Genomic DNA, 26390 nt, shown 5'->3' with positions numbered 1-26390 from the left:
TATCTCCCATGGATTGTCATGCTGGAGGCTGTGGAGGTCACAGAAACCCCTGAAAATAGTACCTAATGTGTGGGGCTTTACCTTTGGAGAAGGTAAAAATTTTTCTTAAAGTAGAAGTGGAGGGTTGGAATTTTGTCCTCTCCCCCAAAGGAGCTGCGACCATAATTGAAAGAGTAAATAAGCATAGGTTCCTCTTAGTCCTCTGAGATAAAGCATTATATACAATTATTGTGATATCTGTTAAGATCCAGGGGAGCAAATTATTCAGAGCACTAGCCCTGAAACTTTGTAAAAGTGACTGTAAAATTTAGTCCTTGGTTTCCTGAACAAAGAACCATTGATGTTAAAAATTGGAGAGGCATAGAAGCTAATGTTAAAAGAGAGCATGAAACGGGAATACAATTCCCGTCAATTATCTCACAGTATAGACTGCAGAAATGTACTATAAAGAAGCATAAGAAGGAAGATCTTAGGGACACATCTTTGCAAAGAGTGAGGTTGCCTGAGGATCCCTGAGGCCGTCCAGCCCTGCCTATGTGCCTGCCTACTGAACCCTAGCTTGTGCTAGAGGCCCCTTACCTTTGCCCAGGGAAAACGCTGGGCTTAGGAATGTTGAGGCTCTTGTAAAAGTGTCTTTTATTTGCCTGATTCGGTTGTTGTCTTTAAGGCTTACTGCCTCTCTTTGCTAATCTAGGCCTAGTCCTGGAAGCTTCTGGCCTCTGTATAATCTAATCTAGGCCTAGAATATTTTCAGCCTCTGAGACTTACTGTTGAATAAGCTCACCCTTCCTAGTTCTTTCTGAACTCTGGCTGGCTGGTTCAACTCAGCTGTTGTGCCTGAAACTCCTCTCCTAGCTGACTGATTCAAACTGGCTTCTCTTGGCTTCTCCTGAATTGCTCTGCTTCTGAACACCACTAACTGAACTGCACGAACTCAGCTGAAGTCAACTGCACTGTACAGTCTTGTCTTGTCTCTCTCTGCTGTTCTTAAGTAGCTTCTCTTTCCTGTTTCAAGAGGGTTGGGCATATTCTCTCTCTAACTCATGTGTCAAGTCTTTCTCTGATTTGTCGATTGGCTCCTCCTCAAGTAGACATCACTTTCAAACATGGGTGCTTTCCTCTACAAACTAATTTTACCTTCACTGATTGGGATTAAAGGTGTGCACTTAGGGCATGCCTGCCTTCCGGCTGCATCACTGGCACACAGACCTAGAAGATCTCTGGGTGTGTTAATATTATATACACAAAGCTCTTAAGCCGGTGCTGATTAAGTTTTTCAAGGTCATTTGAAGAATTTAATTTGTTATATAGTCATTTGTTTTCCTCTCCTGCTCAGCTAATGAATACTTAAATGAGTGCTTAACTTCAATGTTAAATGAAGAGCAAAACTTAAACATAGCTCTGAGTAAAATAAAAAAGCAACTACTCTATAGTTTCTCATGGTATTATTATGCAACAACAAATTCTCCATCATTCTTTCTTCTTAGAACTTCCCAAACAATGTTCCCTCGATTACTTACAAAAATGTTGTGGCCATATCAGTTTGGCATGGCCTTATTTGCCTGTCACCACTACAGATTTGGCTCTTCTCTTTAAGTTGCTTTACAGAGATTCTCAGTTATAAGAAACAATACTAAAGCATAGTGGGTTATTAGTTAATTAAATAATGCTGCTGTTTAAGTGGTAGCTTGTAGAATTAATTTCTTACTTCCTAATCAATTACTTATCATCCCTTCCTCTTCCTCATCTACGGGAATTATATATCAACAAGGTAATATCGTATTATAGAAATTATGCCTGTCACAATTATCTGTAACTCATTATTTATAAGAAAGCATAGACTTGCTAATGATGGGAAGAACAGGTCTCAAGCAACTTACTGGTAAAGAGCCTACAGAAATAAAATGCAGGATGATTATTTGTTCCACACTGATAATAGTTGGCAGATAGTGTTAGCATGTTACTCGGGATCTATAAGTAATCATTCTCTTAAAATCTCCTTTTTTGAAAGTACCTCATCTTTTTGAAGAAGGTACCTCATGAGCATTAACTAAAAACACAACTAGTAAATCCTATAGAGATCCCTTTTAAAGCTTTTTCGGATGACTCTTCAAAAGGACAAGGAGTTTATATTTTAAATACAAATTCAACATCCCCCACAAAGAGATTGTACCCACTACAATCACACAGCTCTTATTGGATGTTTCTCAGCCATTGAACATTGTAACTGAGTGCGGATTGTGTTCAAGCTGTTTATTTTAGGAACTGCAAGACTTAAACCCAAGCAGTTATTTTTCTCTCCCTCAGAAATCTATATGACAACAAACTAAATCTTTCTCTATAAGTTCTATCTGTGCTCATTCTAATTTGTCAGTTCTGCTGAATCTGCCATAATGTTCAAGCCAACGTGCTGACCCCCTTGTCCCTAGTACTTTCTTTCTTTTTTCCTCTGTAGGGTTTTTTTTCCCCCTAGTACTTTTTTTACTGGCTGCTCAAAAATCTCATGAACTTCATTTTTTTTCGTTCTTTCATACCACTGCCCTCTGCTGGCACAATTAATCCTCAAGCATTAAAACTAATGCCATTTGACAAACAGATTATTACTCATATCTCAAAATTTGAATGTTTAAAATATGTTCATATAATGGTGATACTTTAAAAATACGATTGTTGCTTTATTACTCCCCTTTTTCTTTCTAGGACTCCTATCACAACTGAAAACTGATAATGGTCCTGCGTATTAGCAAGTGCTCTAAGGATTTTTACAATTTATGGAATAGTAACCGTGTTACTGATATCCCTGATGATACAGTCCCTGGTACCAACTTCTGTCTTAGTTGCTGTTCTGTTGCTGTGAAAGAGACACCATCAGATTATAGTCTCCAAACTATTTAAGCGTTAATTATTGGTCAGTAAATAAAGAAAGAAGAAGAACATCCTATACTATTGCGTGTCATACAATACACAGTAGACAGCGTGTGATCTCAGCGTGGAAATGAAAGTGACCCAAGTTGCAGGAAGAGCTTAACACAGGTGCTTAAGCAGCAGGAGCTAAGCGATAGGCAGATTATATACTGGTGCTTCTAGACCATGAGTTTCAGTGGCGCCAAAAGACCAGGAGCATAGGCAGAAAATAACACAGATGCCGATGGACTATGAGCTAAAGCTACACATCCGTATAACACAGATGCTCACAGGCCAGGCCAAGCGCAGCAGCACAGATGGGTGTACTTAGCGGCACGGGAGAATATGCGTGTACTAATGCAGCAGAGCACAGGGATGTAGTAGAAGAGCACTGTAGATGGCTGAGCTGGCCCTACACTGCACGTGGAATTTCACGTAACTCGGCGTCTGCATGTACTCTTACATGCGTACTGTACCAGAGGAGGCTACACTAGGATGCAGCAGAGGAGAAGTGTGTGAGAATGCACTTCTAGAGAACTGTGCACCAAGGTCAGACAGTTGCCAACACAAAGGTGGGGGGAGGCTAGTGTGCTTGGATGAATTAGTACACAAGTACCAATTCATGATGTCCAAGTAGGGCAGCACTCATACAGCAAGCACAGAAAAATAAAACCGACAGAAGAAAAGGAAGGAAGAGAGGTAGAAAAAAAAACAGATAGGACAATAGAAGAAATACTGAAATGAAGACAGAAAGACAAAGAAAAGTATACAGAAAAAAAAAAGGAAGAAAGAAAAACCAAAAGAAAGAAAGGGAACAAAAGACAAAGAAAATAATTTCAGCACTCGAGAGGCAGAGGCAGGCAGATCTCTGTGAGTTCCAGGCTAGCCTGGTCTACAAAGTGAGTCCAGGATGGCCAAGGCTACACAGAGAAACCCTGTCTGGAAAAAACAAAACAAACAAACAAAACCAAAAACAACAACAAAAGAAATAAAATGAAAAAGGAGAAGATAGAGAGCAAAGATAATAAAAAGAATGAATCACAAAAAATAAAAAAAACAGAAAAAAAGAGAAGAAAAATAAAAAGATAACAAATCAAAAAATGAAGAAACAGAGAGGAAAAAACAAACAAACAAAAAAACCCCAAAAGATAGGAAGAAAGTAAGTAAAAAAGAAAAGGAAAAAGGGAAGAGAGAAAATATAAATGAAGGGAGAAATACCATTGAAATTATGAAATGGGGAAGAAAGAAGAAAGCAAATAAATTAAGACAAAAGAAGAAAGAAAAGACAAGGAAAAAAGACAAAAACAGAATAAAAGAAAGAAAAGTAGAAGGACAGAAAAAGGGTAACAAAAAAAGAACAAAGACAGAACAAAATAAATGAGAACAAAAAAGAAAATAAAATGAAAAAAGAAAACAAGACAAAGAAAGAAGGACAAAGTTTTTTGGTTTTGTTTTTTTTTTTAAAGAAGAAACAAAGCAGGGAAATCCAAAATAAAGGAAGAAAAGAAGAAGAAGAAGAAGAAGAAGAAGAAGAAGAAGAAGAAGAAGAAGAAAATGGTTAAAATAAGGAAGCTAAAAGAAGAAAAAAGAAATGAAAAAGGAAGGAAAATAAATATGAGAGTCAAAAGAAAAAAAAGACAGGAAGCCAGAAAGACCCAAAAAAATACAGAAAAAATTGTAAAGAAAAGGACAAAAAGAAAGGAAGAATAAAAAGGGGAAATTAGTAAAGACAGAAAAAAGAGTGAAAAAAAGAAAAATAAAATTGGAAGGAAAAATTAAGAAACAGAAATAAAGAAGACAGAAATTACAAAATGAATGTAAAAAGGAAGATAGGAAATAAAAATGAAAGAAAGTAAAAATAATTGAAGAAAACATGAAAGAAAAAAGAAACAAAAAATGAAGAAAAGACAGAAAAATGGAAAGCAGAAAGAGAAAAAGGAAAAAGAAAAATTAAAAAATTTAAAACTGAATCAAGAGAGAAAACGGAAGAAAGAAGCAATGGAGAAATGAAGACTGAAAGGCAGAAGAGAGGAAGAGAAAGAATAAAAGGCAGAGAGTAAAAGTCAGAAAGATAGAAAAAAGAGAATTGAAAGACAGAAAGGAAGAAATATAGACAAACATGAAAAACAAAACAAGAAAGAAAATAGAAAAAGAATAAATGAACAAAAGATAGAAGATATGAAAAGAAGGAAGAAAAATGAACAAAATACTAAGAAATTGAAAAAATAAAGTAAGGAATAAAAGCAAAAGATACACAGTGGAAGAAAGAAAAAAATGAAGAAAATAAATGACAACAAAAGACAAAAGAAAATAAAAACAGAAAAAATAAAGTAAAAATTTAAAAAGGCAAAACAGAAAAAGGTAAAACAAATACCATAAAATAAAAGAGAAGAAAAGAAAAAATGAAAAAGAAAGAAAAGCAGAAAGACAGAAAGAAAAAAGAAAATAAAGACAAAGAAAGGACAAAATAAATTAAGAAAGTAAAAGAAAAATTAAGAAAGCAAGAAAGTAACAGAAAAAGAAAAAGAAAGGAGGGAAGACGAAAGAAAGAAAAAAATTGAAAGAAGCAAAGAAATAAAGCCTTCTTAAAAATCTCAAAGAAGAAAAGAGAGAAGGAAAGATTAAAAAGAAGAAAAAGAAAGACTTGAAGAAGGCTGAAAGAAAAAATGAAAGTCAGAAAAAAAATAAAGACATATAATAAGAAAAAGACAGAAAAAATTGAAGCACAGAAAAAGAAAAACAGAAAAGAAAAAATAAAAAAAGGATGAAAAGCATCAGAAATATAGAAAGAAAAAATGAAAGTAGAAAAAAAATGAACAAAAGACAAGAAAAAAATAAAGAGGAAGACAAGACAAAAAAATAAGGAAATAAAAAGGAAAGACCAAAGGAAAATATGAAGAAAGTATATAAAGAAAAGAAAGACAGAAAAAAGGAAAGGCAGAAAGTAAAAAGGAAAAAAGGAAGGAAAACAGAAAAAAAATGTAAGAACCCAGGTATTGTAAGGTGCTGCCCTCAAGACCCCAGATCAGGCACAGCCCAAACCCAAACCCCAATTCCAATGCAAAGAGATTCTTTGTTAGGCAGGGCAAAGGGACAAGGTGGTTGACTGAAGGGGCAGAAACGGCAGCAAGTAGCTTAGCACGTGGGATTCTAGAGGAAAAAAGGAGAGGTCTGTGTTAGAATGAGCTGGGATGGGTTGGTGAGTTCGGATTGGGTATGTTAATTAGGGTAGCCAAATGGGAACTTTCGATTGCTGGACCTTGGTGATCAGCCTCAAAAATGAGTTGGGGCATAATAAAGTGGCCAATAAGGGGACAGACCTTGGTGGATAGCTTTAGGAATGTAATCTAATGGTTTAGCCAAGCAGGAGAGGGGAAAGAAACTGCTGGTGCCCTGTTTGCCATGCTTGGGCCAATCAGAGTTAGATAAAGAAAAAAGGTAGAAAGGAAATTAAGACAGGAAATCCAGGAAAAAAAGAGACAAAAAGGAATGAAAGAAACAAGAAAACTGACAGAAGGAAAGGAAGATAGAAAGACAAAAAGAAAGAAGACATGAAGAAAAATAGAGCAAAAAAGAGAAATGAAATAAAGAATAAACAAAGGATAAAAAAAGAAGGACAGAAAGTAGAAAGTAAAGAAATAAAGATACAAAACAAAGACAACCAAGGGAAAGCAGAATGGAAGTAAAAAAATAAAGGATGAAAGAAAGAACAAATGAATAAAATGATAGAAAAAAACAAGACAAAAAGAAAAAAGGAAGAAAGGACAAATGGAAAATAGAAATAAAATAAACCGAAAGACACAATGATGGAGAGACAAAAAATGGAAGGAAGAAATGAAGAAAGAAAAGAACTCTAAAAGAAAACTCAGGAAGAATGGAAGAAAGAAAAGAAAGAAGTATCTGTTAAAAGCAGGTGAAAAGAATATGGCAATGTTTGAAGGGAGAAAGTGGAGGGGAAAAATTACAATCTCAAAAACACATTAAAGAAAAAAATGCTTAAAAGAAAGATAAAGTAGGAAGGAAAGGCGACACCGATAAAGAAAGGCACACTTGGTTTCACTAACACATATTAGTAGTGATTTACTGTGGATTTATTAGGACAGATTTATTGCACACACGTATGTAACCGACATCAGTGCGTACAGATTCACTGGCACATCGCTGCGCGTGAACGCACTAGCAGCCGTGCACGTGGGTGGACGGACACAGCAGTACACAGAGGGACGGACACAGCAGCACACACCCAGTGGACGTGGAAATCCTAATACGGCACGCTGCACTCAATGTTTTATGAGTCAAACGACACACATGCATCAACCGATACATGAATGTGCGGCCGCCACACTAGTCCAGGGGCACACCTGGACATACCGATGGGGTAGAGCAGAGCACAGCGAACTACTGGAAGTGCAGCACGCACAGAAGCATGGGCACTCGGTGTACACGGGGTTTCTCCTCCAGCAAGGTGGGTTAGTGCTGGGGCTCAGCTTAGGCTTGAGTTTAGAGAAGATGTGAACTCTTGGTGTGTAAGGTTATAATTAAAGCTAGTGGCTAGTGTTAGTTTTACGTTTAGAGCTCTGGTTACATGTATGTTTAAGGCTAGCGTTAGGGACACGTTTAGTGAAAGACTTTGGGTTATAGTTAAGGATAAAGCTTATGGATATTGTTAGGTTGTAAGTAGGATCGGAGGAGCAATGGTTATTACGGTATGCTCAGGGTTGCAGCTATGTCTACGGTTAACTTTAAGCTAGACATAGGGTTAGTTTTAGAGAAAGGATATAGCTAAGGTTGCACTCAAGGTTAGGGTCAGAGTTGGTGCTAGATCAGGGTTGAGGCTGGGGTTATGGTCGATAGAATTACAGTTAGACTTTAGGTTTGGAATAGGCTTAGCATAGTCTTGGGATTGCGTCAAGACATAGTTGAGTGCCAGGGTTAGGACTCTGTTTACGGTAAGGTTAGACTTGAGGTTAGAACTGGAATCCAGATAGGGTGGTGGGTGTTTAGAGTTAGGGTCAGGTTTCGAGCAAGTGTAGGTTAAGATTAAGGTTAGGGCTGGAGAAGCTTGCTCCAGATACGTTCCACAAACTCTCCTTGTTCACAGACACTTTTGAGAGTAAGCTGTTTCTTTTTACACCAACTTCCCACTGCCCGCCACCATTTGAACACCGACAAGCCTAGCCCCAGACCTGACCCAGGAACTCTCTTTGCCCTGGAACCATGTTAGCATGGTAAGTCACTTCTTTGCTTTCCCGCTTTCATCCCTGCTGAACCCTACCTAACTCTGACCTTAATTCCCATGCTCCCATATCTAAACTTAATCAAGACCCTCCCTCTAGCACTGAAACAAATCCTAACCCACCCTTCGCCCTAAATCTAGCACCTACCTTATACCCATCACTAACCTTATCCATAATGAGAAAGATAAAACTATGTCACGGCAGCTCTCATCCTAAAACTAGCCACAGCATTCAGGTTAAACCAATCACCAACTCTAGGCCTCATCCAAATGCTAAAGCTAGCTGTAAGACTAGAGCTAACGTGGTTCCTACACTTACCCTAACACTAACAGTAAGCTAACCCTTAAATCTACCTCTAATTGCACCATTCCTAACCCCAACAACACCAATAACCTCAACCAATCCCAACTCTAACCCTACCATTATAGGGTGTAAATAACAGACGGAAGCTTAACCCTAATAAAACATATCTCTGACCATTACTCTAAGCCTAATACATAACAAAAGTAAGCTCTGGCCATAAAACCCTACCTCTAAAACTAAACGTTACCTCAGGAATAACCAGGAAACTCTGCCTAAGCAAGACACTGACCCTAGCAATATGGCAAACACTGACCATAACCTAAACCTAAGCATGCTCTAAATATAGCCCTAACCCTGGCCCTAATCTCAGTTGCTTGCTAGGAAAGCTAGCAGAGATCTCCTTAGGCTCTCTTTCACAAGTTTGAAGCTTGGCTCCGTAGGTCTTGCTCTAGAGGCACCCTTTACTTTATTGTAACATGGCCTAGTTAGGATTTGTATTGGTATAATGAAAATGAAACACCATGACCAAAGCAACTTGGGGAGGAAAAGGTTTATTTGGCTTACATTTCCATATCACTGTTTGTCACTGAAGGCAGTCAGAACAGGAACTCACACAGGGCAGGAACCTGGAGGCAGGGGCTGATGCAGAGGCCATGGAGGAGTGCTGCTCACTGGCTTGCTTCCCATGGCTTGCTCAGCCTGCTTTCTTATAGAACCCAGAACCACCAGTCCAGGGATGCCTCCACCTTTGGTGGGATACCCTTTTCCCCGCCTCCCCTCCATCAATCACTAAGACAATGCCCCCCGGCTGGATCTTATAGAGGCATTTTCTCGGTTGAGGTCCCCCACCCCTTTAGATATCTCTAGTCTGTGTCAAGCTGGCATAAAACTAGAAAGCTCATAGTATAAAGTAGCTCCTTGATGGAGCTGCTTAGCAGTTAGAATTACAGCCTCTCTTCCCGGACCTGCCTTGGCTGTAACATTGTTTCCTAATGCTCTTTTCCTCTCCAAAGCTGCAGGGTTTGCGTTTCTTTCCTATTGCACTTTTCATTGTATACCTGCACATAAGCAGAATCAGTAACAACCACACCACAGATTCAACATTACACAGTCTTGAAATCGCCGAAGAAATTAACCCATTACTCTAAAATTGTGTATGAGTGTTGTGCCTGCATAAAGGTGTCCATGGAGGCCAGAAGAAGGTTATAGGGTCCTCCAGAGCTGGAGTCACAGGTGGTTGTAAGCACTCATGTGTGTGCTGGGAATCAAACCTGGGTTCTCTGGAAGAGCAGCCAAGGTCTTAACTACTGAGTTCTCTCTCCAGCCCCAGTCCAGTATTTTTAAAGTTAGCTTCAGGCAATGTGCTCAAGACACGGGTGGAAGGCAGCCGTATTCTTTGCCAAATTATCCCAGGAGTGGTCTGTAGCCTAGTTGCTAGCCTCATTCTCATCTGAACCCTCTTCAGCTGGGCCTTCTCTGACTACATTGCTTCCAGCACTACTGACGTCTAGGCTCCACTAGAATGTGGAAGAATGCCCCAATAAGCTCTCCTTATAGTGTTCATTCTTCCACATTCCCCCAAAGTGCATGGCCAGGTCCTTCACAGCAATACTCACTCTCTGGGACTTGTCCCGGTTTACTTTACATTGCTATGATAAAACACCATGACCAAAAGCAACTTGGGGAGGAAAGGGTTTATTCGGATCACAATTCCATGTGAAGACCCAGCTTTGAGGGATGCCAGGACAGGTTGTCAAGGCAGGAACCCGGAGGCAAGCACTGAAGCAGGGGACATGGAGGAAAGCGCTTGCTGGCTTGCTACCCATGGCTTGATCAGCTGCATTTGTTAGACAGCCCAAGGCAACCTGGCCCAGGGTAGTGCCGAGATGGCAAGCTGGGCCCACCCACATCAAACATTAATCGAAAATGTAAAAGAATGAAACAAAGAAAACATGGCCCCACAGACTTGTCCGCAGGCCAATTTGATGTCTTTCCAAATGACCCAGCCTGGGTCAGGTTGACGAAAAACCAACCAGCACATTAATTTTCTGATGTGATTAAATGCAGCTTCTATAAGAGAGAATTTATTTTGGCTTATGGTTGCAGATAGTCCATCATGGCAGTGAGGCGTGGTCACAAGCTGCAAGCATAGCATCAGAGAAAGGAATCTGAGTGTCCACATCTTGAAATGCAAGAAGGAAGCAGAGAAAGCAAACTGAAAGCCTTATGGGACTTAAACTCTCAGAGACTGCCTCAGTGGTAAGCTTACTTCAGTAAGGCCACGCCTCCAAACCTGCCCAGACAGTGATGGACCTCCCCCACCCCCCACTCCATTCAAACCACAAGCGGGCTTTAGTGGAAGAGGGAGTGGATAAATACAGGTAAAGTGTGGTGAAAATAATTAAAATGCCCAAATAATAAAAAAATAGAAATCAGAAAGTAGATAAAGGTACCCACAATAATTAAAGCTCATTTCTCTCTGATTTATGCACCTTGTTAGGTTTAATTAGGTCACTTAGTTTTATCTGTAAGGGTTTTTTTTGTTTGTTTTGGTTTTGGTTTTTCAAGACAGGGTTTCTCTATGTAACCTTGGCTTTCCTGGACTTGCTTTGTAAACCAGGCTGGCCTTGAAATCACAGAGATCCTCCTGCTTTTGCCTCTTAAGTGCTAGGATTAAACGCATGCACCACCACTGCCCAGCTAAAAATATTCATGTTTGTGTTTGCCCATTTTTTTCCTTCCTTTCTTTCTTTCTTTCTTCCTTCCTTCCTTCCTTCCTTCCTTCCTTCCTTCCTTTCTTTCTTTCTTTTTTCTATCTTTCTTTCTCTTTTCTTCTCTTTTTTCTTTTCTTTTCTTTTCTTTTTTTTTTTTTTTGAGACAGGATTTCTTTCTGCAGCCCTAGATGACCTGAAACTAGTTCTGTAGTCTAGGCTGTCCCTGAAATGTGATGGTTTTAATAGAAAAGAATATTTTATAATGACATCGAAGCCACACTGGTTCTGCTGATATTTTTAGGGGAATGTTTGATACCATTTCCAGAGTGTTCATGTGGTAAGTAACTTCTTAAAAATATGTAAAAGCACAAAGAAAAAGAAACACATTTTTGAATGAGAAAAAGTAAAACAATTTTCCTAGAAGGGGAAACAAAAGTATAAAACAAAAAGTATAAAAGCATAGTCCTGACAGAGGCAGATGAGAAGATTAATGGAATAAAGTGTTTCTCAACACAGCTCCAGAGTATAGACACTTAGCTTGTAGTAGAGGAAAGCAAATATTAGTGTATACTGGATAACTTAGCCCCGCAGGAATAAAAGGTCTCTGTCACCTATTGCACAAACACACCACATGATCAGGAAGAAAAATGTGTGTGTTTGTGTGTGCACATTCGTAACAAACTGAGAACATAATGTTCAAAAATTGAAAATTTATTTTTGAGGTAACAAAACATATAAATGTTGCCGACACTATAGCTTTGTGAGCTGCTTGAGGAACAAGAAAGATTCTCTCATGTCCTCAAAGAGACTAAGAAAAGAACCTCACAAAATTGTAAGAGTGAAAGCATTGAACAAAGGTTCAGTGTCCATCAGGAGATGTATTAATAGCATATGGCAGATTATAACCAAGAAGACCACAGAGCAATGCAAAATGGAGAAAACAGTTACGTTTCGACATTAATACATTCACAGGGTGTACTAAGTATAAAAATGAAATAATGTTTCAAAATGTTGTCTACAATAGAATAGGTTTTATAAAGAATAAAAGTGGAAAATACTACATGCTGTTTAAAGATCATGCGCACACCATAACTGTACAAAATCGCGACAGGGATAGAAAGCCAGCAAATTCAGGGCAATTTTTTAAAGAAATGTGTAGAAGATATTGGCAAAAATGTTAATATTTTACAAAATGTTATAGTGATCCCAGGGATATTTTCTATTTTTTAACCATTTTCAGATAGAAAGATGCATTTTCAACAGTCCACTAATTTAAGTTTTGTGTCTGCTAAATTTAAATCATACGTGCAGAAATTCTAGTTGGTAGTGGAAACTGGAAAATTAAGGATTGACTGCAATCAGAGACAGAGTGAACATCTGTTTTCCTCATCATTCAGTTGCCTTTGGGTGTAAGAAGAGCTCACTTGAAGTTCCATACCTTGGGCCAGAAACATCCCTAAATAACCCAAGTCCATCTCTCACAGTGTACAGAGGGAGCGCATCTGTGCTGAAGGTGGAAGAGTGAAGAGCAAGAGGCTTGGATCCCCAACAGGTCCTTGCGTCTTCTCTCCACTTGAGCTCCTTAGAGAGGGTAACGGGCAATGTATTACAGGCCATGCAGAAGCAGAAGTCATTTGCTCGTTTGTTTCTTCATCCACGTATTAATTCCACGAGTGCTTGTTGAATACACACTAAGTAGCCAGTTCTCTCCTTTTCCTGAATTCACAAGGAAGCTCAGAAATTAAGCCTCTATTTACTACACCCCTTCTTGGGTCCTGACCGCTCTTCATATGCACATTCATTTTTCCCCACCAGTCAGCATTTCTATTCTTTTGGATGTGTTCTTTTGGTTGACATCAGAGGACAGTTTAACGATGGGTGGGCAGAGTATTTGGAGTTTTAGGTCTTGACTATTTATTGCATCCTCACACCATCAACTCTTAGAGGTTGGGAGATATTTGGAGAAAATGAGAGTATTCATAATCTCCTCTTGAGGCTCAATGACATTTGTGAGAATCTTTGAAGGTGTAGCCTGTGAATTCTGCGTGTTTACTCTGAAGTCCTCTTGCTACTCACGACCATGGCTGTAACCTCACTCTCTAAGCGACAAGGCCCATGTTCAAACTCACCTTTCACAGGCTCCATCGCCTGTATATGTAGACGGCTAGGGAACTCACCACCACAAGTACCTTGAAGCACACAAGGAAAGCCAGAAAAATATGGATAGATTTCTCTGAACCTAAAAAACACAGAGCAAAGGGGCCAACAAACAGGGTCAGGTGAGTTGAGAAGACCAATCTGAGGATGGTAGCCAGGGAGGTCCAAGTATTTCCCAGTTCTGATCCCATCCTTGGGCTCATTGCTCTACAGTTAGCTCTCAGAAATAAGAGACTTATGAAGCTTTTCTTGAATTTTTTGCAACAAACACTGTTTAAAGATATGACATTCATCAGTCAACGTGCCAAAGTGAATATAATGATTGCTTTGTCTCCAAGGTTTAGTTGTCACTTAAAGTAACCTTTGTTGTAATCTTAGAACATTGATATTATCAGTAACATCTTATAGATGAGGAAATGGAATCCCTGAGAGATAGTTGACTATGTTGACTAAATTTACGCAAGTGTAATTATTGGAAATTAGTGTGAAAACAATTTTACATAAATACAAATAATAGTAACAGCTGACATTTAGTGTAGGCAACATATCAATTAACATTTAATTTTCAAAACGATTCTATAAACTAGAACTCTGACTTAAACCCTATTATAGGTAAGTAGACTGGTGAACAAAGGTTATATGTTTGCTTAAAAATGAAGTAGAAATAATTATCATTGGAATGGGCATAAGGCAGTCCCCAGATATGGCTGTTCAAGTAAGTCTTATAAAACAGTGTACAGGCGAGCTAACCCTCATACACCTGAGACCGCTTTAAACCATAGTCCCGGAGACAAATATCTCATGGTCACTAGTGGATCAGCACTGAACTTTCTCTAGGGCACTGTCAAAGAGGTTGACTTGGTAGACCATTCTTCTAACAGCAATGGAAGAACCGTTCTGCATGGTCACTCTAGAGACCATTCTGCCTGTTCAAGAAACTCCTAATTTGGGACAAGACTTCAATGATTATGAAACTCCTTATCTCCCTGAGGTCTTCCGTAATGCAGTGAGATAACCCAGGTGACCCCCATCGGCCCCTGAGAAAAGAAGCAAACTTACCTAGGCTCCCGATGGTTTTGCACGTGGTGTAGGATACTGAGGACAGCATGACGCTGGCATGGATGGGAGGCTGCGCCTCATGTTCCACCTTGCAAGTGAGTACTTGATCAGGCCACTGCCCTGATGTGTTTACAAATTTGAGGACTTCCAGGGTGTAGGACCCGTCCACGTTCCTCCGAGGTGTAAGTTGCTCCACGCTCTTGAGCACATGGCAGTCCTCCAGCCAGGTGAGAAACACATCCCGTGGATAGAATTTCTGCACGTGGCAAGTGACAGCCACCAGACCAGAGAGGGTCGAAGACTGGGACACTCTCACTGCAGGAGGAACTGACAGAAATCCAGATAAACCAAATGGTCACTGCAGGAAACCTACTGGGAATCTTCTCTGAGGCTGTGGTCACCTGCTAGGGCCCAACCCACCACCTGCCACAAATAAGGCTTTAGGTATTGGTTGATAGGTGCACAGACAGAAAAGCGTATGGAGGGATGAACGTGAGAACCCAAGTTTGGATCGATGAATGGACAGATGGGTTAAGGGGCATCTCTGACGTTTCTTCTTTTCATTTTGAGCTACAGAAAATGAGGTATCAAAACCCATTTAGCAAACTACAAATCGATTGGCTTACTCTGTGATTAGGTGATTCCATGATTTGAAGATTCACAGATGCTAGGTGTTAGAGACCAGGATTCTAAGATTTTTACATAGGAAAAAAAAAAAAACATCTCTTCAGTTTGGAGAAGTTAAATAATTGGTCCAAGGTCTCAAGTAGCAAATATTAGGAATACAGCAGAGACAGAATGTTTACCACTATACAGCAGTCATAAGCATACTGTTAGTCTTCTGAGATTAGGGTCTGATGGCTTCTAAAAGGGGTTCAGCTGTAGTTTTTGGCATACAAAAGAATGTGTTCACAGTGGCAGGCCCTGAGGGAGGGGTTGGGAACCCCACTAGGGTCCTTTACAGTGGTCTTCGTGTGACGCAACAGCGTGGTAGAAATGTCACAGCCCTAAGCTGAAGGCTGTGATCTAGGTTCAGGGCCTACCCTGACATCAAAGCCAACCAGACCTGTGTAGCTGGTTTTGCTCTGTCTGTAAGACTTTGAAATTAAGACATTTTCTAAGGTCAAATCAGCTCTCCAACGTCTCAGTTGACAGATTTCAGCACTTGGTCTAGAAAAGATAATGTTAAGTCCTTATGTATTACAACTTGAAGGAAGTAAGGCTTTGACCCCTGAAGTCCTGATTTCAGACCAAAAAAAAAAGACATTTCTACAGCAGAAAACCTAGCTAGAGATGTGTGTTCTCAGCAAGGAAAGGTTTGAAACAGCAGCCAATTTGATAAAATAATTGGCTCGTTTGTAATTATGTTCTATGACTTTTCTCCCTCACATGGTTGTCCTAGCTCCAGGGAATTATGCAAGGAATACTTGGGTACAGAGGCCTCCCAGAGGCCTCTGCTATTTGACATCCATGCATACTGAGGCTGATAAACATAAAGCAACTTGAATATGAATATGTAAATGCTGAGTTGAACAAAGACTGCTCAGTCATCAGCTTTACAATAGTGGTTGCCTTCATGTCTGGATCTGTTGTGTTTAAGAATGAGCAAATAGTTCAAGATATCAGTACAAATTAAGTGAGGCAGACCCTCCCCCAATAACGTGCTTAGTATTTTCCATGTAGAATGATATCTTTGCTTCCAGAATGGCAGCACATTTCGCCTATTGTGCAGATGCAAAAAATAAAGAGGAAACTATTTTGTAAATTTATTTGTATGCTTTAGGTAGTTAATTTTATTACTGGTCATTTTGGGGCCTTTAAGTTTACTCCTAGATATGAGACATCATGATTTCCCTGATTTTACAGATCTGCCAAGCCTTGGTGCACCCTGTGAAATTCAACATCAAACAAGGAGAAATTAGACTCAAATCCAGATAGAAGTAATGATCTAAGAGCAACATAGTCCCTAAAATTTAGAAGCTCACAAGCCCATCAAATAGTCTTTCTATAGACTAGCAATGCTAAAAGTAAATCCCAGAGGGTAAATATCCTGTTTTCCAGAAGAAGGATATGAGTTCTGAGTGTTAATATAGATAGTTATAACAACAAATGGCACTTCTGCATAGTTGGTCTGAGCAGAGTTGAGTACTTTACAGATTCTGTTTCTAGCATCACTACCAAGTAAGGCCATTCCTCAGTGAGTAAACCAACACCAAGAGAAGCCCATAGCCTATCTCAACGTTACCTTGGCCAGAAAGAGAAAAGCCTTACCACAGAGGTACTGGTTCAAGTAGATGACCTTCTGGAAAACCACTAACAAATTCTGCTCAACCCGGCAGAGGACTGAAGATAATATGTCGCCACTCTCCAGTGGGATGGAAACGATGCTAGATACATTGTAGGTGTCCCCACTGGAGAAGACGCTGGTCTGGGTCTGGAGGAGGCTGTGGTTGTTCTTCAGCCAGGTCACAGTCACCTGACGCGTCGACAGTGCAGAGGACATGTATTTCAATTGGATGTTTGTTCCAGGTGTAAACCGGTGCAGGGGGCCTTCAAGGTGATGAGAGCTGTCTTTCCTTCCTGCAAGGAGAGAAGCCCCGCCACTCATCAGTTTCCAGTGAGAACAACTTCCTGGAATCCCTCTTGCAAAGTCCCATCGCTTCCTCTTTCATGGAGATTTAAATATTTCCTTCTGATTGATTCTGCAGATGGCCAACAATAAGACCAAAGAGACCAACACCAAATAGAAAACGCCCACAGCAAAAAACAACGCCGTGCTAACAAGCTCTTCCAGAATTCATCAAATTCCCCAACAACTCTGCACATAGCTTTTACAATCCTCATTTCACAGACTAGAAAAAGGAGGCAACAACGGATGGGGAAACACATCCAAGTCCAAGTCCATAGTTAGTGACAGAGACAGGAGTTCAAAACCAGATCGTCTAGTTTCAGGGCCTCGGCCTCTGACCTTATAACCAGTCTTTCCTTCAGTCCCTGCTACAGGGAGAGAACTTAATGTCCACAGGCATGTCACACAGAAAATTTGGCAGCTTACATGTATAGCGTGCACACACACACACACACACACACACACACACACACACACACACACACGCACGCGCGCCCTAGCAGCTTAACTTTTCATGCCTCTGACTCCTAATTAGCAATGTGGGGTGAGTCTCATTTCTCAGAGTTGACAAGTAAGGAAGCTGGTGTTAAATGTGGGGGGGGGGCATGGTAATCACATCACAAGACATTAAAACCTCGAAGGATCCCCCGAGGGCTTGTTATTACCTTGAAAAACAAAAAAGTAAACACTGGTGGCTCCTGCCCCACAGCTCTGCAAGTGACATTCCTACACTCCCAGGTCTAGTTTGGGGAGCAAGAGTCACCCCCTGGATTTCCCATCCTCCGAGCCCATCCGCACACTTCTAGCTCCGGAAGTCCAGCTTTTACAGTGGATGGTCCTAGGAAGTCTACCAAGAACCCAGACTAACCATTCTCCTCTCTAGACAGGAATCTAGCTTTGGTCACACATTTCTTGCACCACCCCAGCATGAGGCAGGCAAGAATCATACGCCAGGCATTCAACCGTGGCAAGACATCCACATGTCTCACTGCAAAAACACAACAGTGAATGAATGACCAAGACAGTACGCCCCGCCCCCAACGGTCATTAATCCTATAGAAACATTTTTCAGAGTTACCCAGATCAACCACAGGATAAAAAAGTAAAAGAAAAATTGTAGACACCATCGAAGAATTCAAAGAGGTTTAAAGAAGACACAAACAGCTCAATGAATTTAAAGGATATAAAATAAACGCCTGAAAGACGCTCAAGAAAATTGAATCTGCTAAATAAAACAAAGAAGAAAATTCAGAAACTGAAAACTAAATTCAGTAATATATATATATATATATATATATATATATATATATATATATATATAAATGTTAAAGAAAACTCAAGCTGAAATAGAGAAAAACCTCAACAACCCGCTCACAAAACTCAGGGAAAAAACTTATAAGCAGAACAGCTGTGTCTGCTTGAGTTTTGACAAAGGTGGCAAAATTATGCATTAGGAAAAGGGTAGCCTAGTCAAATAAATGACGCTGGCAAAACTTGATTTCTACCTGTAGAAGAATTAAATGAGGTTATTATCTTTTACCTTATAGAAAGGTCAATTCAGAATGGATCAAAGACCTTTCATTTAAAACCTGGAACTGAAATTTCTAGAACCAAGCATAGTCCAGTCAGATAATGGGGCAGACAAGAACTGGTTGGCTAGAACCAGCACCGGAACCAACCCCAAGTATCAAAGATGGAACTGAGCTTCTGGAAATTGTCATTAATTTCAGCAAAGCGGCAGAGTACAAAATCAACTTAGAAAAATCTGTTTGTGTCTTTCTATATCCTCATTGCGTGCTACATCTCTGGGTTAGTTCTTTATTTGTCAGCGATTTTTCATACCGTCTGGCTTTCAGCCCAGCTCTGGGACAGGCACCAGGTAAACTTGGAGTCATCGTTGTAGAAGCTGTCCCGATGTGTAGATACCATGCAGGAGCCAAGAACGGGGACACTTAGCAACTCTCGTTGATGAAACACATTTAAAAGGGAGTTGCTGGGGTCACACAGACAGGCATCGGCCACACCGATCCTGCAGTTTGATACTAATCCATTCAACTGCAAAGTCTGGCCGAATTCACACACAAGCCTGTCCTTCCTCCCAGAGCCGAGAGGGAGACAACGCAGAGGAAGAGGAACTCACAACAAAGCCGCAGGCTCTCAGCCGTCGCTGAAGGGTAAGTACTTGATTGTGGGAGCTGAATGGCTCAGACAGATGTGACACTTCGGGAAAAGTAAATACCTTCTAATAAGATTTGAGAAGCGTTTTGTGACAATGCTCAGGTCTGTGTTCTCGGGTGACAGAGAGAATCAGACAGAAACACCACGTTTAGTTTGCGATCTGACAGCTGCCTTGTAGGCCTAGTGCGGCTGGCTGTGACTCACATCTTTGCTCTGTCACCCCTCAAAGCGCGAGATAGCAGTCGGTGGGAACACTGCTATGCATTAAGTGCTCGAGATGATAGGCGGTGATATTCGGGGAGTGCTCCATGTCTGATATGGAGTCAGTGCTCCACGGCTGATTGGAATGCAGGAAGTGCTCTGAGGATGCTAACCCAACAGAACCGGCATGTGAGTGCACAGGAGTCAGTACTGAGGAGAGGGGTTCGGAAGGCTTGGAAAGGTGTGTGTTATTTGATATGTTAATATCAAATAGAAAGGGGCCTTGATGTCAAGAGAGGACACCCTGGCGGACCCTGTGGCGTCTGGCGCTGTCAGTGTGGTGCTGTCATGAGGTCAGATATGCCAAGAGCAGGTGCAGGAGGAAAGTAGGACAGAAAAGAAAAACTAGAGTGTGAGTTAATTAGCAGGCTGTACTTATATAAGCATATATACAGATGTGACAATAATGAAGTTGAAAGGGAATGGGGGACGGAGGAGGAGCTGAGGGAAAGGGTGTGGAGCGCAGTGATGTGAAAGCAGTAGCGGTGTATACAATTCACACAGTAATAGTAAAAGAAAACACTACAAAAAGCATCCATTTAGAGTTTATCACCCAGAGCTGTACATCTCACTGAACGGGTATTTTTCTTAGTTCTACCGGGCAACACAAATAAGCCCCAATGAAATTTAAAGACGAGTGGGATCATTAACCCTGAGAATTCTTACAGCAACCAGAAGAGAGCTGCTTCTGCCACAGGGCTAGATAGAAATCAGGGTGGAAGCTTGCTACGGAAATGAGCTGTTTGGCTGCCTGGCATATCTCCGCCCTTTAGAGCCCACATGCACTGTGAGGAAAAGCCCGCCTGCCGCCTCGTCCCTGGCTTGCCTGTGACGGGCGCATAATTCTGTCCCCGACACATCTGGTAGCATAGCGGGATCCCAGAAACAAGGAAGCTCTGGAGTGCAAGGTCACAGCGCCCTCTTGTGGGAGAAAGAGTACAAATCGGTAAAGAGACAAATGGGGAAGAAATGGAAGAAGAAATTACCATCAGAATATGTGTGCAGAGAAAAAAAGTAGAGAGAGAGGGAGGGAGAGAGACAGGGAGGGAGAGAAGAGAGATAAGGGGAGAGAGAGGGGTGGGGGAGAGAGAGGCCAGTGACAAAGGGTAGTTCTATGCACTTTATATGACTTTTTTATTTTTTCCTAGCTAGGGAAATAATTCAGGCCTCTTCAAAGTTGATGTCTAGAAACATCCAGCTGAATTCCCTGACCTGATTAATTGTCTTCCCAGAAATTACTTGGAGCCCAGAGATCCTTAACCTTAGCAATTTATTGCAACCAAGAGGAAAAAATAAAAATAAAAACCTTGCATTACGCTAAGTGCAGCAAAGAAGGCTCATTTCTTGGAAGAAGTGTCTGGAAGAGGGGGCGTGCAGCCGGGGGTGGCTACGCATAAGCGACCCCACTAGGGAGGACTTCCTTTCTCTCCTGTCACCAAGGGGTTCCCCGAGCCCTTGGGCCGCAATGCCCTGAGGACAGGAAGGAACCGAGGCACATACCTTTGGCCTTTTTGGAAGCTTCCAGGGTGATGATCTCCTTGACCGGAGGCTGGTCATCCTGGACCACCCAGCAGGTAAACTCACTCTTCTGCAGTAGGGCATCTTCCTGTAACGTGTGCGTTAGAGAGTAAGTCCCGTCCGAGTTTCTGGTGGCCCGGGGGAACTCCACGGTCAGGATCTTGTGCCCATTCTTAGCCCAGACGAGGTGCAAATTTTGAGGGTAGAAGTGGTTCACATGGCAAGTCAAGTTCACTCTCTGCTGCACACGGATCTCCAGGGGCTCCGTGGTGATGTTCAGTGTGGGGATAACTGGACGGGAGCAAGATGTAGACACGGGTGAAATCTTCCTACCGCCCTAATTCCCTATCCCAGGAGGGATGATCTTCAATTTCTGAGTCTTCTGCCTCCGCTAAGCCATCTCTTCAGCCTCTCTCTTGTCCTCTAATCCAGCCAGGCTAATCTGCTGCCTATGTGCCCGTGGGACCCTGCAGCTTGGCCTACCAGGCCCGCACCCTTAGAGAAAGCTCACTCTCGTTCCTTCAGAAAGCACCCTGTCAGGAGCTCCACAGCTGTGGGGCAGGGGCTCATGAGGACCTACGCTTCGTGCTGGGAAGGCAAGTGGCTTCATCTCGTGCGGTGCTTGGACAGCTGCTCGCAGTTCATGAGTGGAGAGGGATCACTTGTTTTTTAAATAAACAGTTTTTCTATGTTTCATATAAGACAAATAGGGACATGAAGCACAGCTGGAGACCCACGGACGTCTAATCTGACCCAAGTTTTAAATATTCCATATCGGCGATGTATGCTTATAGGAATTATCGAAGTGAATTGCCCCGCAAGAACAGAGACTCTGAAGTCATGGCACCCACAGCAGTGCCTGGCGCACAGTAGCTCTTCATTATTTATTGAGTGAAAAATACTTCAGTCAGTACTGAAGATTTCCCAGAACTCGGGACCTTCCACACACATAAGCGCTCCACCACGGGAGTACACTCCTAGCCCCCTTTCACTTATTTTATTTCACTAAGTTGCTCAGGCTAGCCTTGAACTCAGGCTTAATCCTCACAGGTCTGGAACATGTCATATTCCTGCCTCGGCTTCCTAAGAAGCTGAAAGTACATGCCTGGTACCACCAGGTCCGGCTGATAGTAAGTACTTAGAGATTTTTAAGTGACAGCAGTGATATACATAGGACAAATGCGTTTAGAGAGGAATGCTAATAGAACAGCAAGGTCGAACATTCGCAAACAGCTTACACTGTGTTAGGCATAGTTCTTGGCATTCTGGAAGGTTTAATCTTCAGAGGAAACTTACAAAACAGGTGTGATTTTATTCCAAAGTTCTAGGGAATCTGGGGCACGGAATATTTAAGAGACAAGGGCAGCATTCTGCAGCCTCCACAGGGGGGCAGCTAAGATCAAAGCCCAGCGGGGCAGCCCACGAAACCCGTACTTTTCATCCATGTTCACGCGCCCAAGGCCGGCAAAAGCTCCACACTTCCAGTGTAGCCCCAACCACCCCGTTCACTGACACTCACCTCGGAGCACTTGAGAAAGATTAATGGTCATTTTCAGGGGCTCACTGAGGTCCGCATGGGCGACTTCGCAGGTGATCTGAGACAAGCTGTCTTGCTTGGTCAGTGTCACCCAGGCCTTGCTCGTGACACTATAAGAGTGATTGTTGGCAGGCACCACGTGTGGCGCTAAGACTGGGTGCTCATCCCTGTTTTTCAACCAGCTGACACTGACGTTCCTGGAGCTGAACGGGCCAGCAGTACAGTCAAAGGACACTGGAGTGGAAGGGGTTTCTCTCTGGGCTGGGCCCTGCAGAGAGATGAACGGCTTCCCAGCTGAAACAAAACAAACCAAACAAAAGGCAGTTATGGCTACCTTCTCAGTGTTGGGGGAACCGACGTGCAACAGAATGTGGACTGTCCCACGGAGAATGAGAATCTCCCTTTTTCCTGAGGTTAATCTGTCAGAGCCTGAGAGCAATGGCTCCCTTAAGTCAAGGTGCATTTCCTGCGCCCACGCTCGGGGTAACATGTAGCACCTCTGTCTCCACCACAACAAGCAAGCAGCAAACAAAATATGACTTCTCTGGGGGAATGGATGTCCTGGGAAAACGGACCGATAGAAAAATGAAGAGCCGTTCTAAGAAGGCGGTCAAAACAGGCCATTTTGGGGGCTGGAGAGGTGGCTCAGAGGTTAAGAGCACTGCTTGCTCTTCCAGAGGTCCTGAGTTCAATTCCCAGCAACCACATGGTGGCTAACGACCATCTATAATGAGATCTGGTGCCCTCTTCTGGTGTGCAGGTGTACATGCAGACAAAACATTGTATACATAATAAGTAAATCTTAAAAAAAAAAAAACTTTAAAAAAAACAGGACAATTTGAACAAAAACCTAAAAGAACTGAAGAATTAATAAAAACCATCTATGGAAGAGGACACAGTAATGATATTTTGGGACTGAGGAGAGAGAGAGAGAGAGAGAGAGAGAGAGAGAGAGAGAAGAGAGAATAATGCTTGGGCATATGCCAAATAACTTGACTATATGATCCAGCTGCAATCACTCCTTGGCTACCTCAGGCAGGCAAGTCTTTAGAAGGCTTAAGAAAAAGGTTTGCTACAAGACTGCAACATTGCTTTCCACAAACGGTTTTTTTCCTGCTGGGTTCCTCTGACCTACACCTTCCCCTGCACCGTGTCCATGCTCACAGCCTTAGCTCTGGATATGCAGGAGGAACTGTGTACTCATTTCCTCTCTCACACACACGTACCAGCTACAATCCCCGCTAGCTCCAGGCACACACTTCACATAACCCGTTTGCGTAGGGCATCCTCTGACCTGCCCCTGCCCCTGCAGTTTGTCTACACTTAAAGGCATGGCTCTGGACACTCCCTTCACATAGAGCCATTGTCTGTGGAGTTCCCCTGACCCACACCTATCATCTCCTTGTTCCCAGGCCTAACTCCAAATGATCAGACCATACACCAGCTATTCCTGGCCTGCCTCCACTCAGTTGTTCCCTGCACTGACCCAATCTAATGCAAGCTAGAATCTTATATCAGACACCCAACCAGAGAAAAAAGTCCACGTACCAGGACATATCACAAACACACACACACACCAAATAATAAAGGACAGGAAAGTATGTCCCTACCCAAGCCTGCCAGTCCCACGGAAATGTTCTCCAGTGTGAATTACCTAGATGACCCCCAGAACACAGAACCTAAAGAACAATCAAAAACTCTATCAAATAAATCATGAAATTTAAGGAAGAGGAAATAAATGCACAAGAAAATATCTGTAGCTGAATGAAATGAGGAACAAAATTCAGAAGTCTGTAAAGAGAAATGTTGAGAACTTAAGCTGCAATGACGGTAGAACTAAATAATCAATAACACAATTAGACACTCAGGGGAAAGCCTTACAAATAGGATGTGACAAGTAGAAAATAAAAAGACATGTTTTGGAGGTAAAGCAGAGGAATTGTACCACTCAAGCAAATATCATTATAAATATTAAAAACACGTAAAAGGAACATTCAGAAACTGTGGGACAACATTAAAAAGACCAAGTCTTCACCAGATGGTGGTGGTGCACGCCTTTAACCCCAGCAGGGAGGCAGGGGCAGAGTTCGAGGCCAGCCTGGTCTACAGAAATTCCCGGACAGCCAGGTCTACACAGAGAATCCCTGTCTCGAAAAACCAAAAGGAGAGAGAAAGAACAGACAAGATCAGAATGAAAACTCCCTGTACATATTATAGTTAAAAACATTAAGCGTACTGTACAAAGAGAGGGTACAAAAGCAAAAAGAGAAAAACCACAACTCATCGATGAAGGAAACCCCATTATGTTAGCCTCTAATTTCTCAATGGAAAATTTAAAAGTCTTGAAGAGTGACCTTCAAATACTCCTCAAGAGATCACAAATGCCAGTCTAGACTACTAGACCCAGCAAAGCTGTCTGCCATAGTTGAAGGAGAAAGAAAGCCTTCCCATCACACAAACGGGCTAAAAGAATTTATGTCCACGAAAGCAGCCCTCCACGCTATCCTGGAAGCACTCCTCAGACTGAAGAGGGGGATAATCACAGCCATGTGACTAGAGAAAGACAAGTGATGCTACAATCACACCTTCCCCTGTCAGAATGGCTAAGATCAAGAACACAGCTGACAACAAAGGCAGGTGAGAGTGTGGGGAAAGGCGAACCCTCAGTCACTGTTGGTAGAATTGCCAACAGTTGTTGTCCCTCAGAAAATCAGTGGGGGGAAAAACCCACGGGGAATTCTCACTAAGCTAAAAATAAATCTGCCATATGACCCAGCATATGCCCGAAACGACTCAGCACCCTACCCCGGTGACACTTGATCAACCAGGTTCAATTTTGCTCTATTCCATAGTTAGAAGGCATACCTCCGTCCTGGGAGTACCCTCCTCCAGCCTCATGCAGCGAGGACCGTGACAGAGTTCTCACTACTCTAAAACCTCTAACCTAGGGCCTCTCCCCTAAAAGTAATAACGTTGACTCCTTCTGGAGACAATTTTTGGAGATTCCGAGCAGTGTTTTGCTGAAGCTGTGCTGTATTCCCTTGTGCCCCTATTGTGTTCAGACTGTGTTGTACTTTAGGGTCTCAGTGACAAGAGCCCTTCTTCCAAAGTCAAGTAGCAGGAGGAAGACCAGCAAAGCCCCACAATGACAAAGACAGAAGGATAGTAGAGAAGAGCGCAGGTGGCCATGGGCTCTGACACCTTCGGGTCTGTTTTCTTCTGCTTCATGTATACATGGCTCCTGGTGGTTATAGAACACTTCCAGGTACAGGTGTTCAGTTTTACGCACAATCCAGCTACAGGAGGACAGTGTTATGGCCTCCACTTCCTGGGAGAGCGGGGACACAGAGATGTTTAGTACACACTCAATGTCACATAGCCTGTCAGTGACTAAGGACGGTTTAGCAGGCTTATCCAACTTTGGATCCAGGATTCATTACTCGGATTTATTCCAGGTTCGTATTCTCTTTCCCTTTCCCTCCCTCCCTCCATCTTCTTCACTTCCCCCTTTCTATATTTATAAGTGAAATACATCTCATGCTTGTAGATCCAGCATCCACTGATTCCAGAGCTGACTTCACAGAGCTCAGGCTCTTTCCTCACCACTAGGCCTCCTAGCCCCCCGCCCCTCTGTGTTACCTGTTCTTCCTCTGATTCCCTAAGGTCCTTCTAGCCCCCCCTTTCTTTAAAAGGTCTACAGCATGGAAAAGATATTGTCAGCCCAGGAAGGAACCCTGGGACACTTCCTCCTGTCTGACACGGGATTTTACCACCTCTGAGTGCTCTTCCACATGCTCCGAGGATGCCCATGGCCAAGGCTTACCTGCAAATGCCAGCAGCAGTGTGGACAGAAGAGGCCGCAGGCCCCGAGCTTTCCAAAGTGTGGTAGCCAT

The 26390-nt window shown here is 42.2% G+C and overlaps 1 protein-coding gene across 1 annotated transcript in view; it reads right to left on the bottom strand.

Annotated features, from left to right (window-relative positions):
• LOC129675198 (signal-regulatory protein beta-1-like) overlaps positions 1-26390 on the bottom strand; it is a 32360-nt gene extending 5970 nt beyond the window's left edge. The window contains exons 1-7 of the mRNA XM_055605206.1: positions 26321-26390; positions 22480-22791; positions 20943-21251; positions 16646-16954; positions 14375-14701; positions 13336-13397; positions 12641-12739 (exon numbers count right to left, since the gene is read on the bottom strand). Coding sequence (XP_055461181.1) covers positions 12641-12739; positions 13336-13397; positions 14375-14701; positions 16646-16954; positions 20943-21251; positions 22480-22791; positions 26321-26390 — 1488 coding nt within the window. The remainder of the gene's footprint in view (positions 1-12640; positions 12740-13335; positions 13398-14374; positions 14702-16645; positions 16955-20942; positions 21252-22479; positions 22792-26320) is intronic.

The sequence above is a fragment of the Psammomys obesus genome, unplaced genomic scaffold (assembly GCF_907164565.1).
Source record: "Psammomys obesus unplaced genomic scaffold, mPsaObe1.curated_primary_1811, whole genome shotgun sequence".
Classification (NCBI taxonomy): domain Eukaryota; kingdom Metazoa; phylum Chordata; class Mammalia; order Rodentia; family Muridae; genus Psammomys; species Psammomys obesus.
This window is presented reverse-complemented; position numbering and strand designations above follow the sequence as displayed.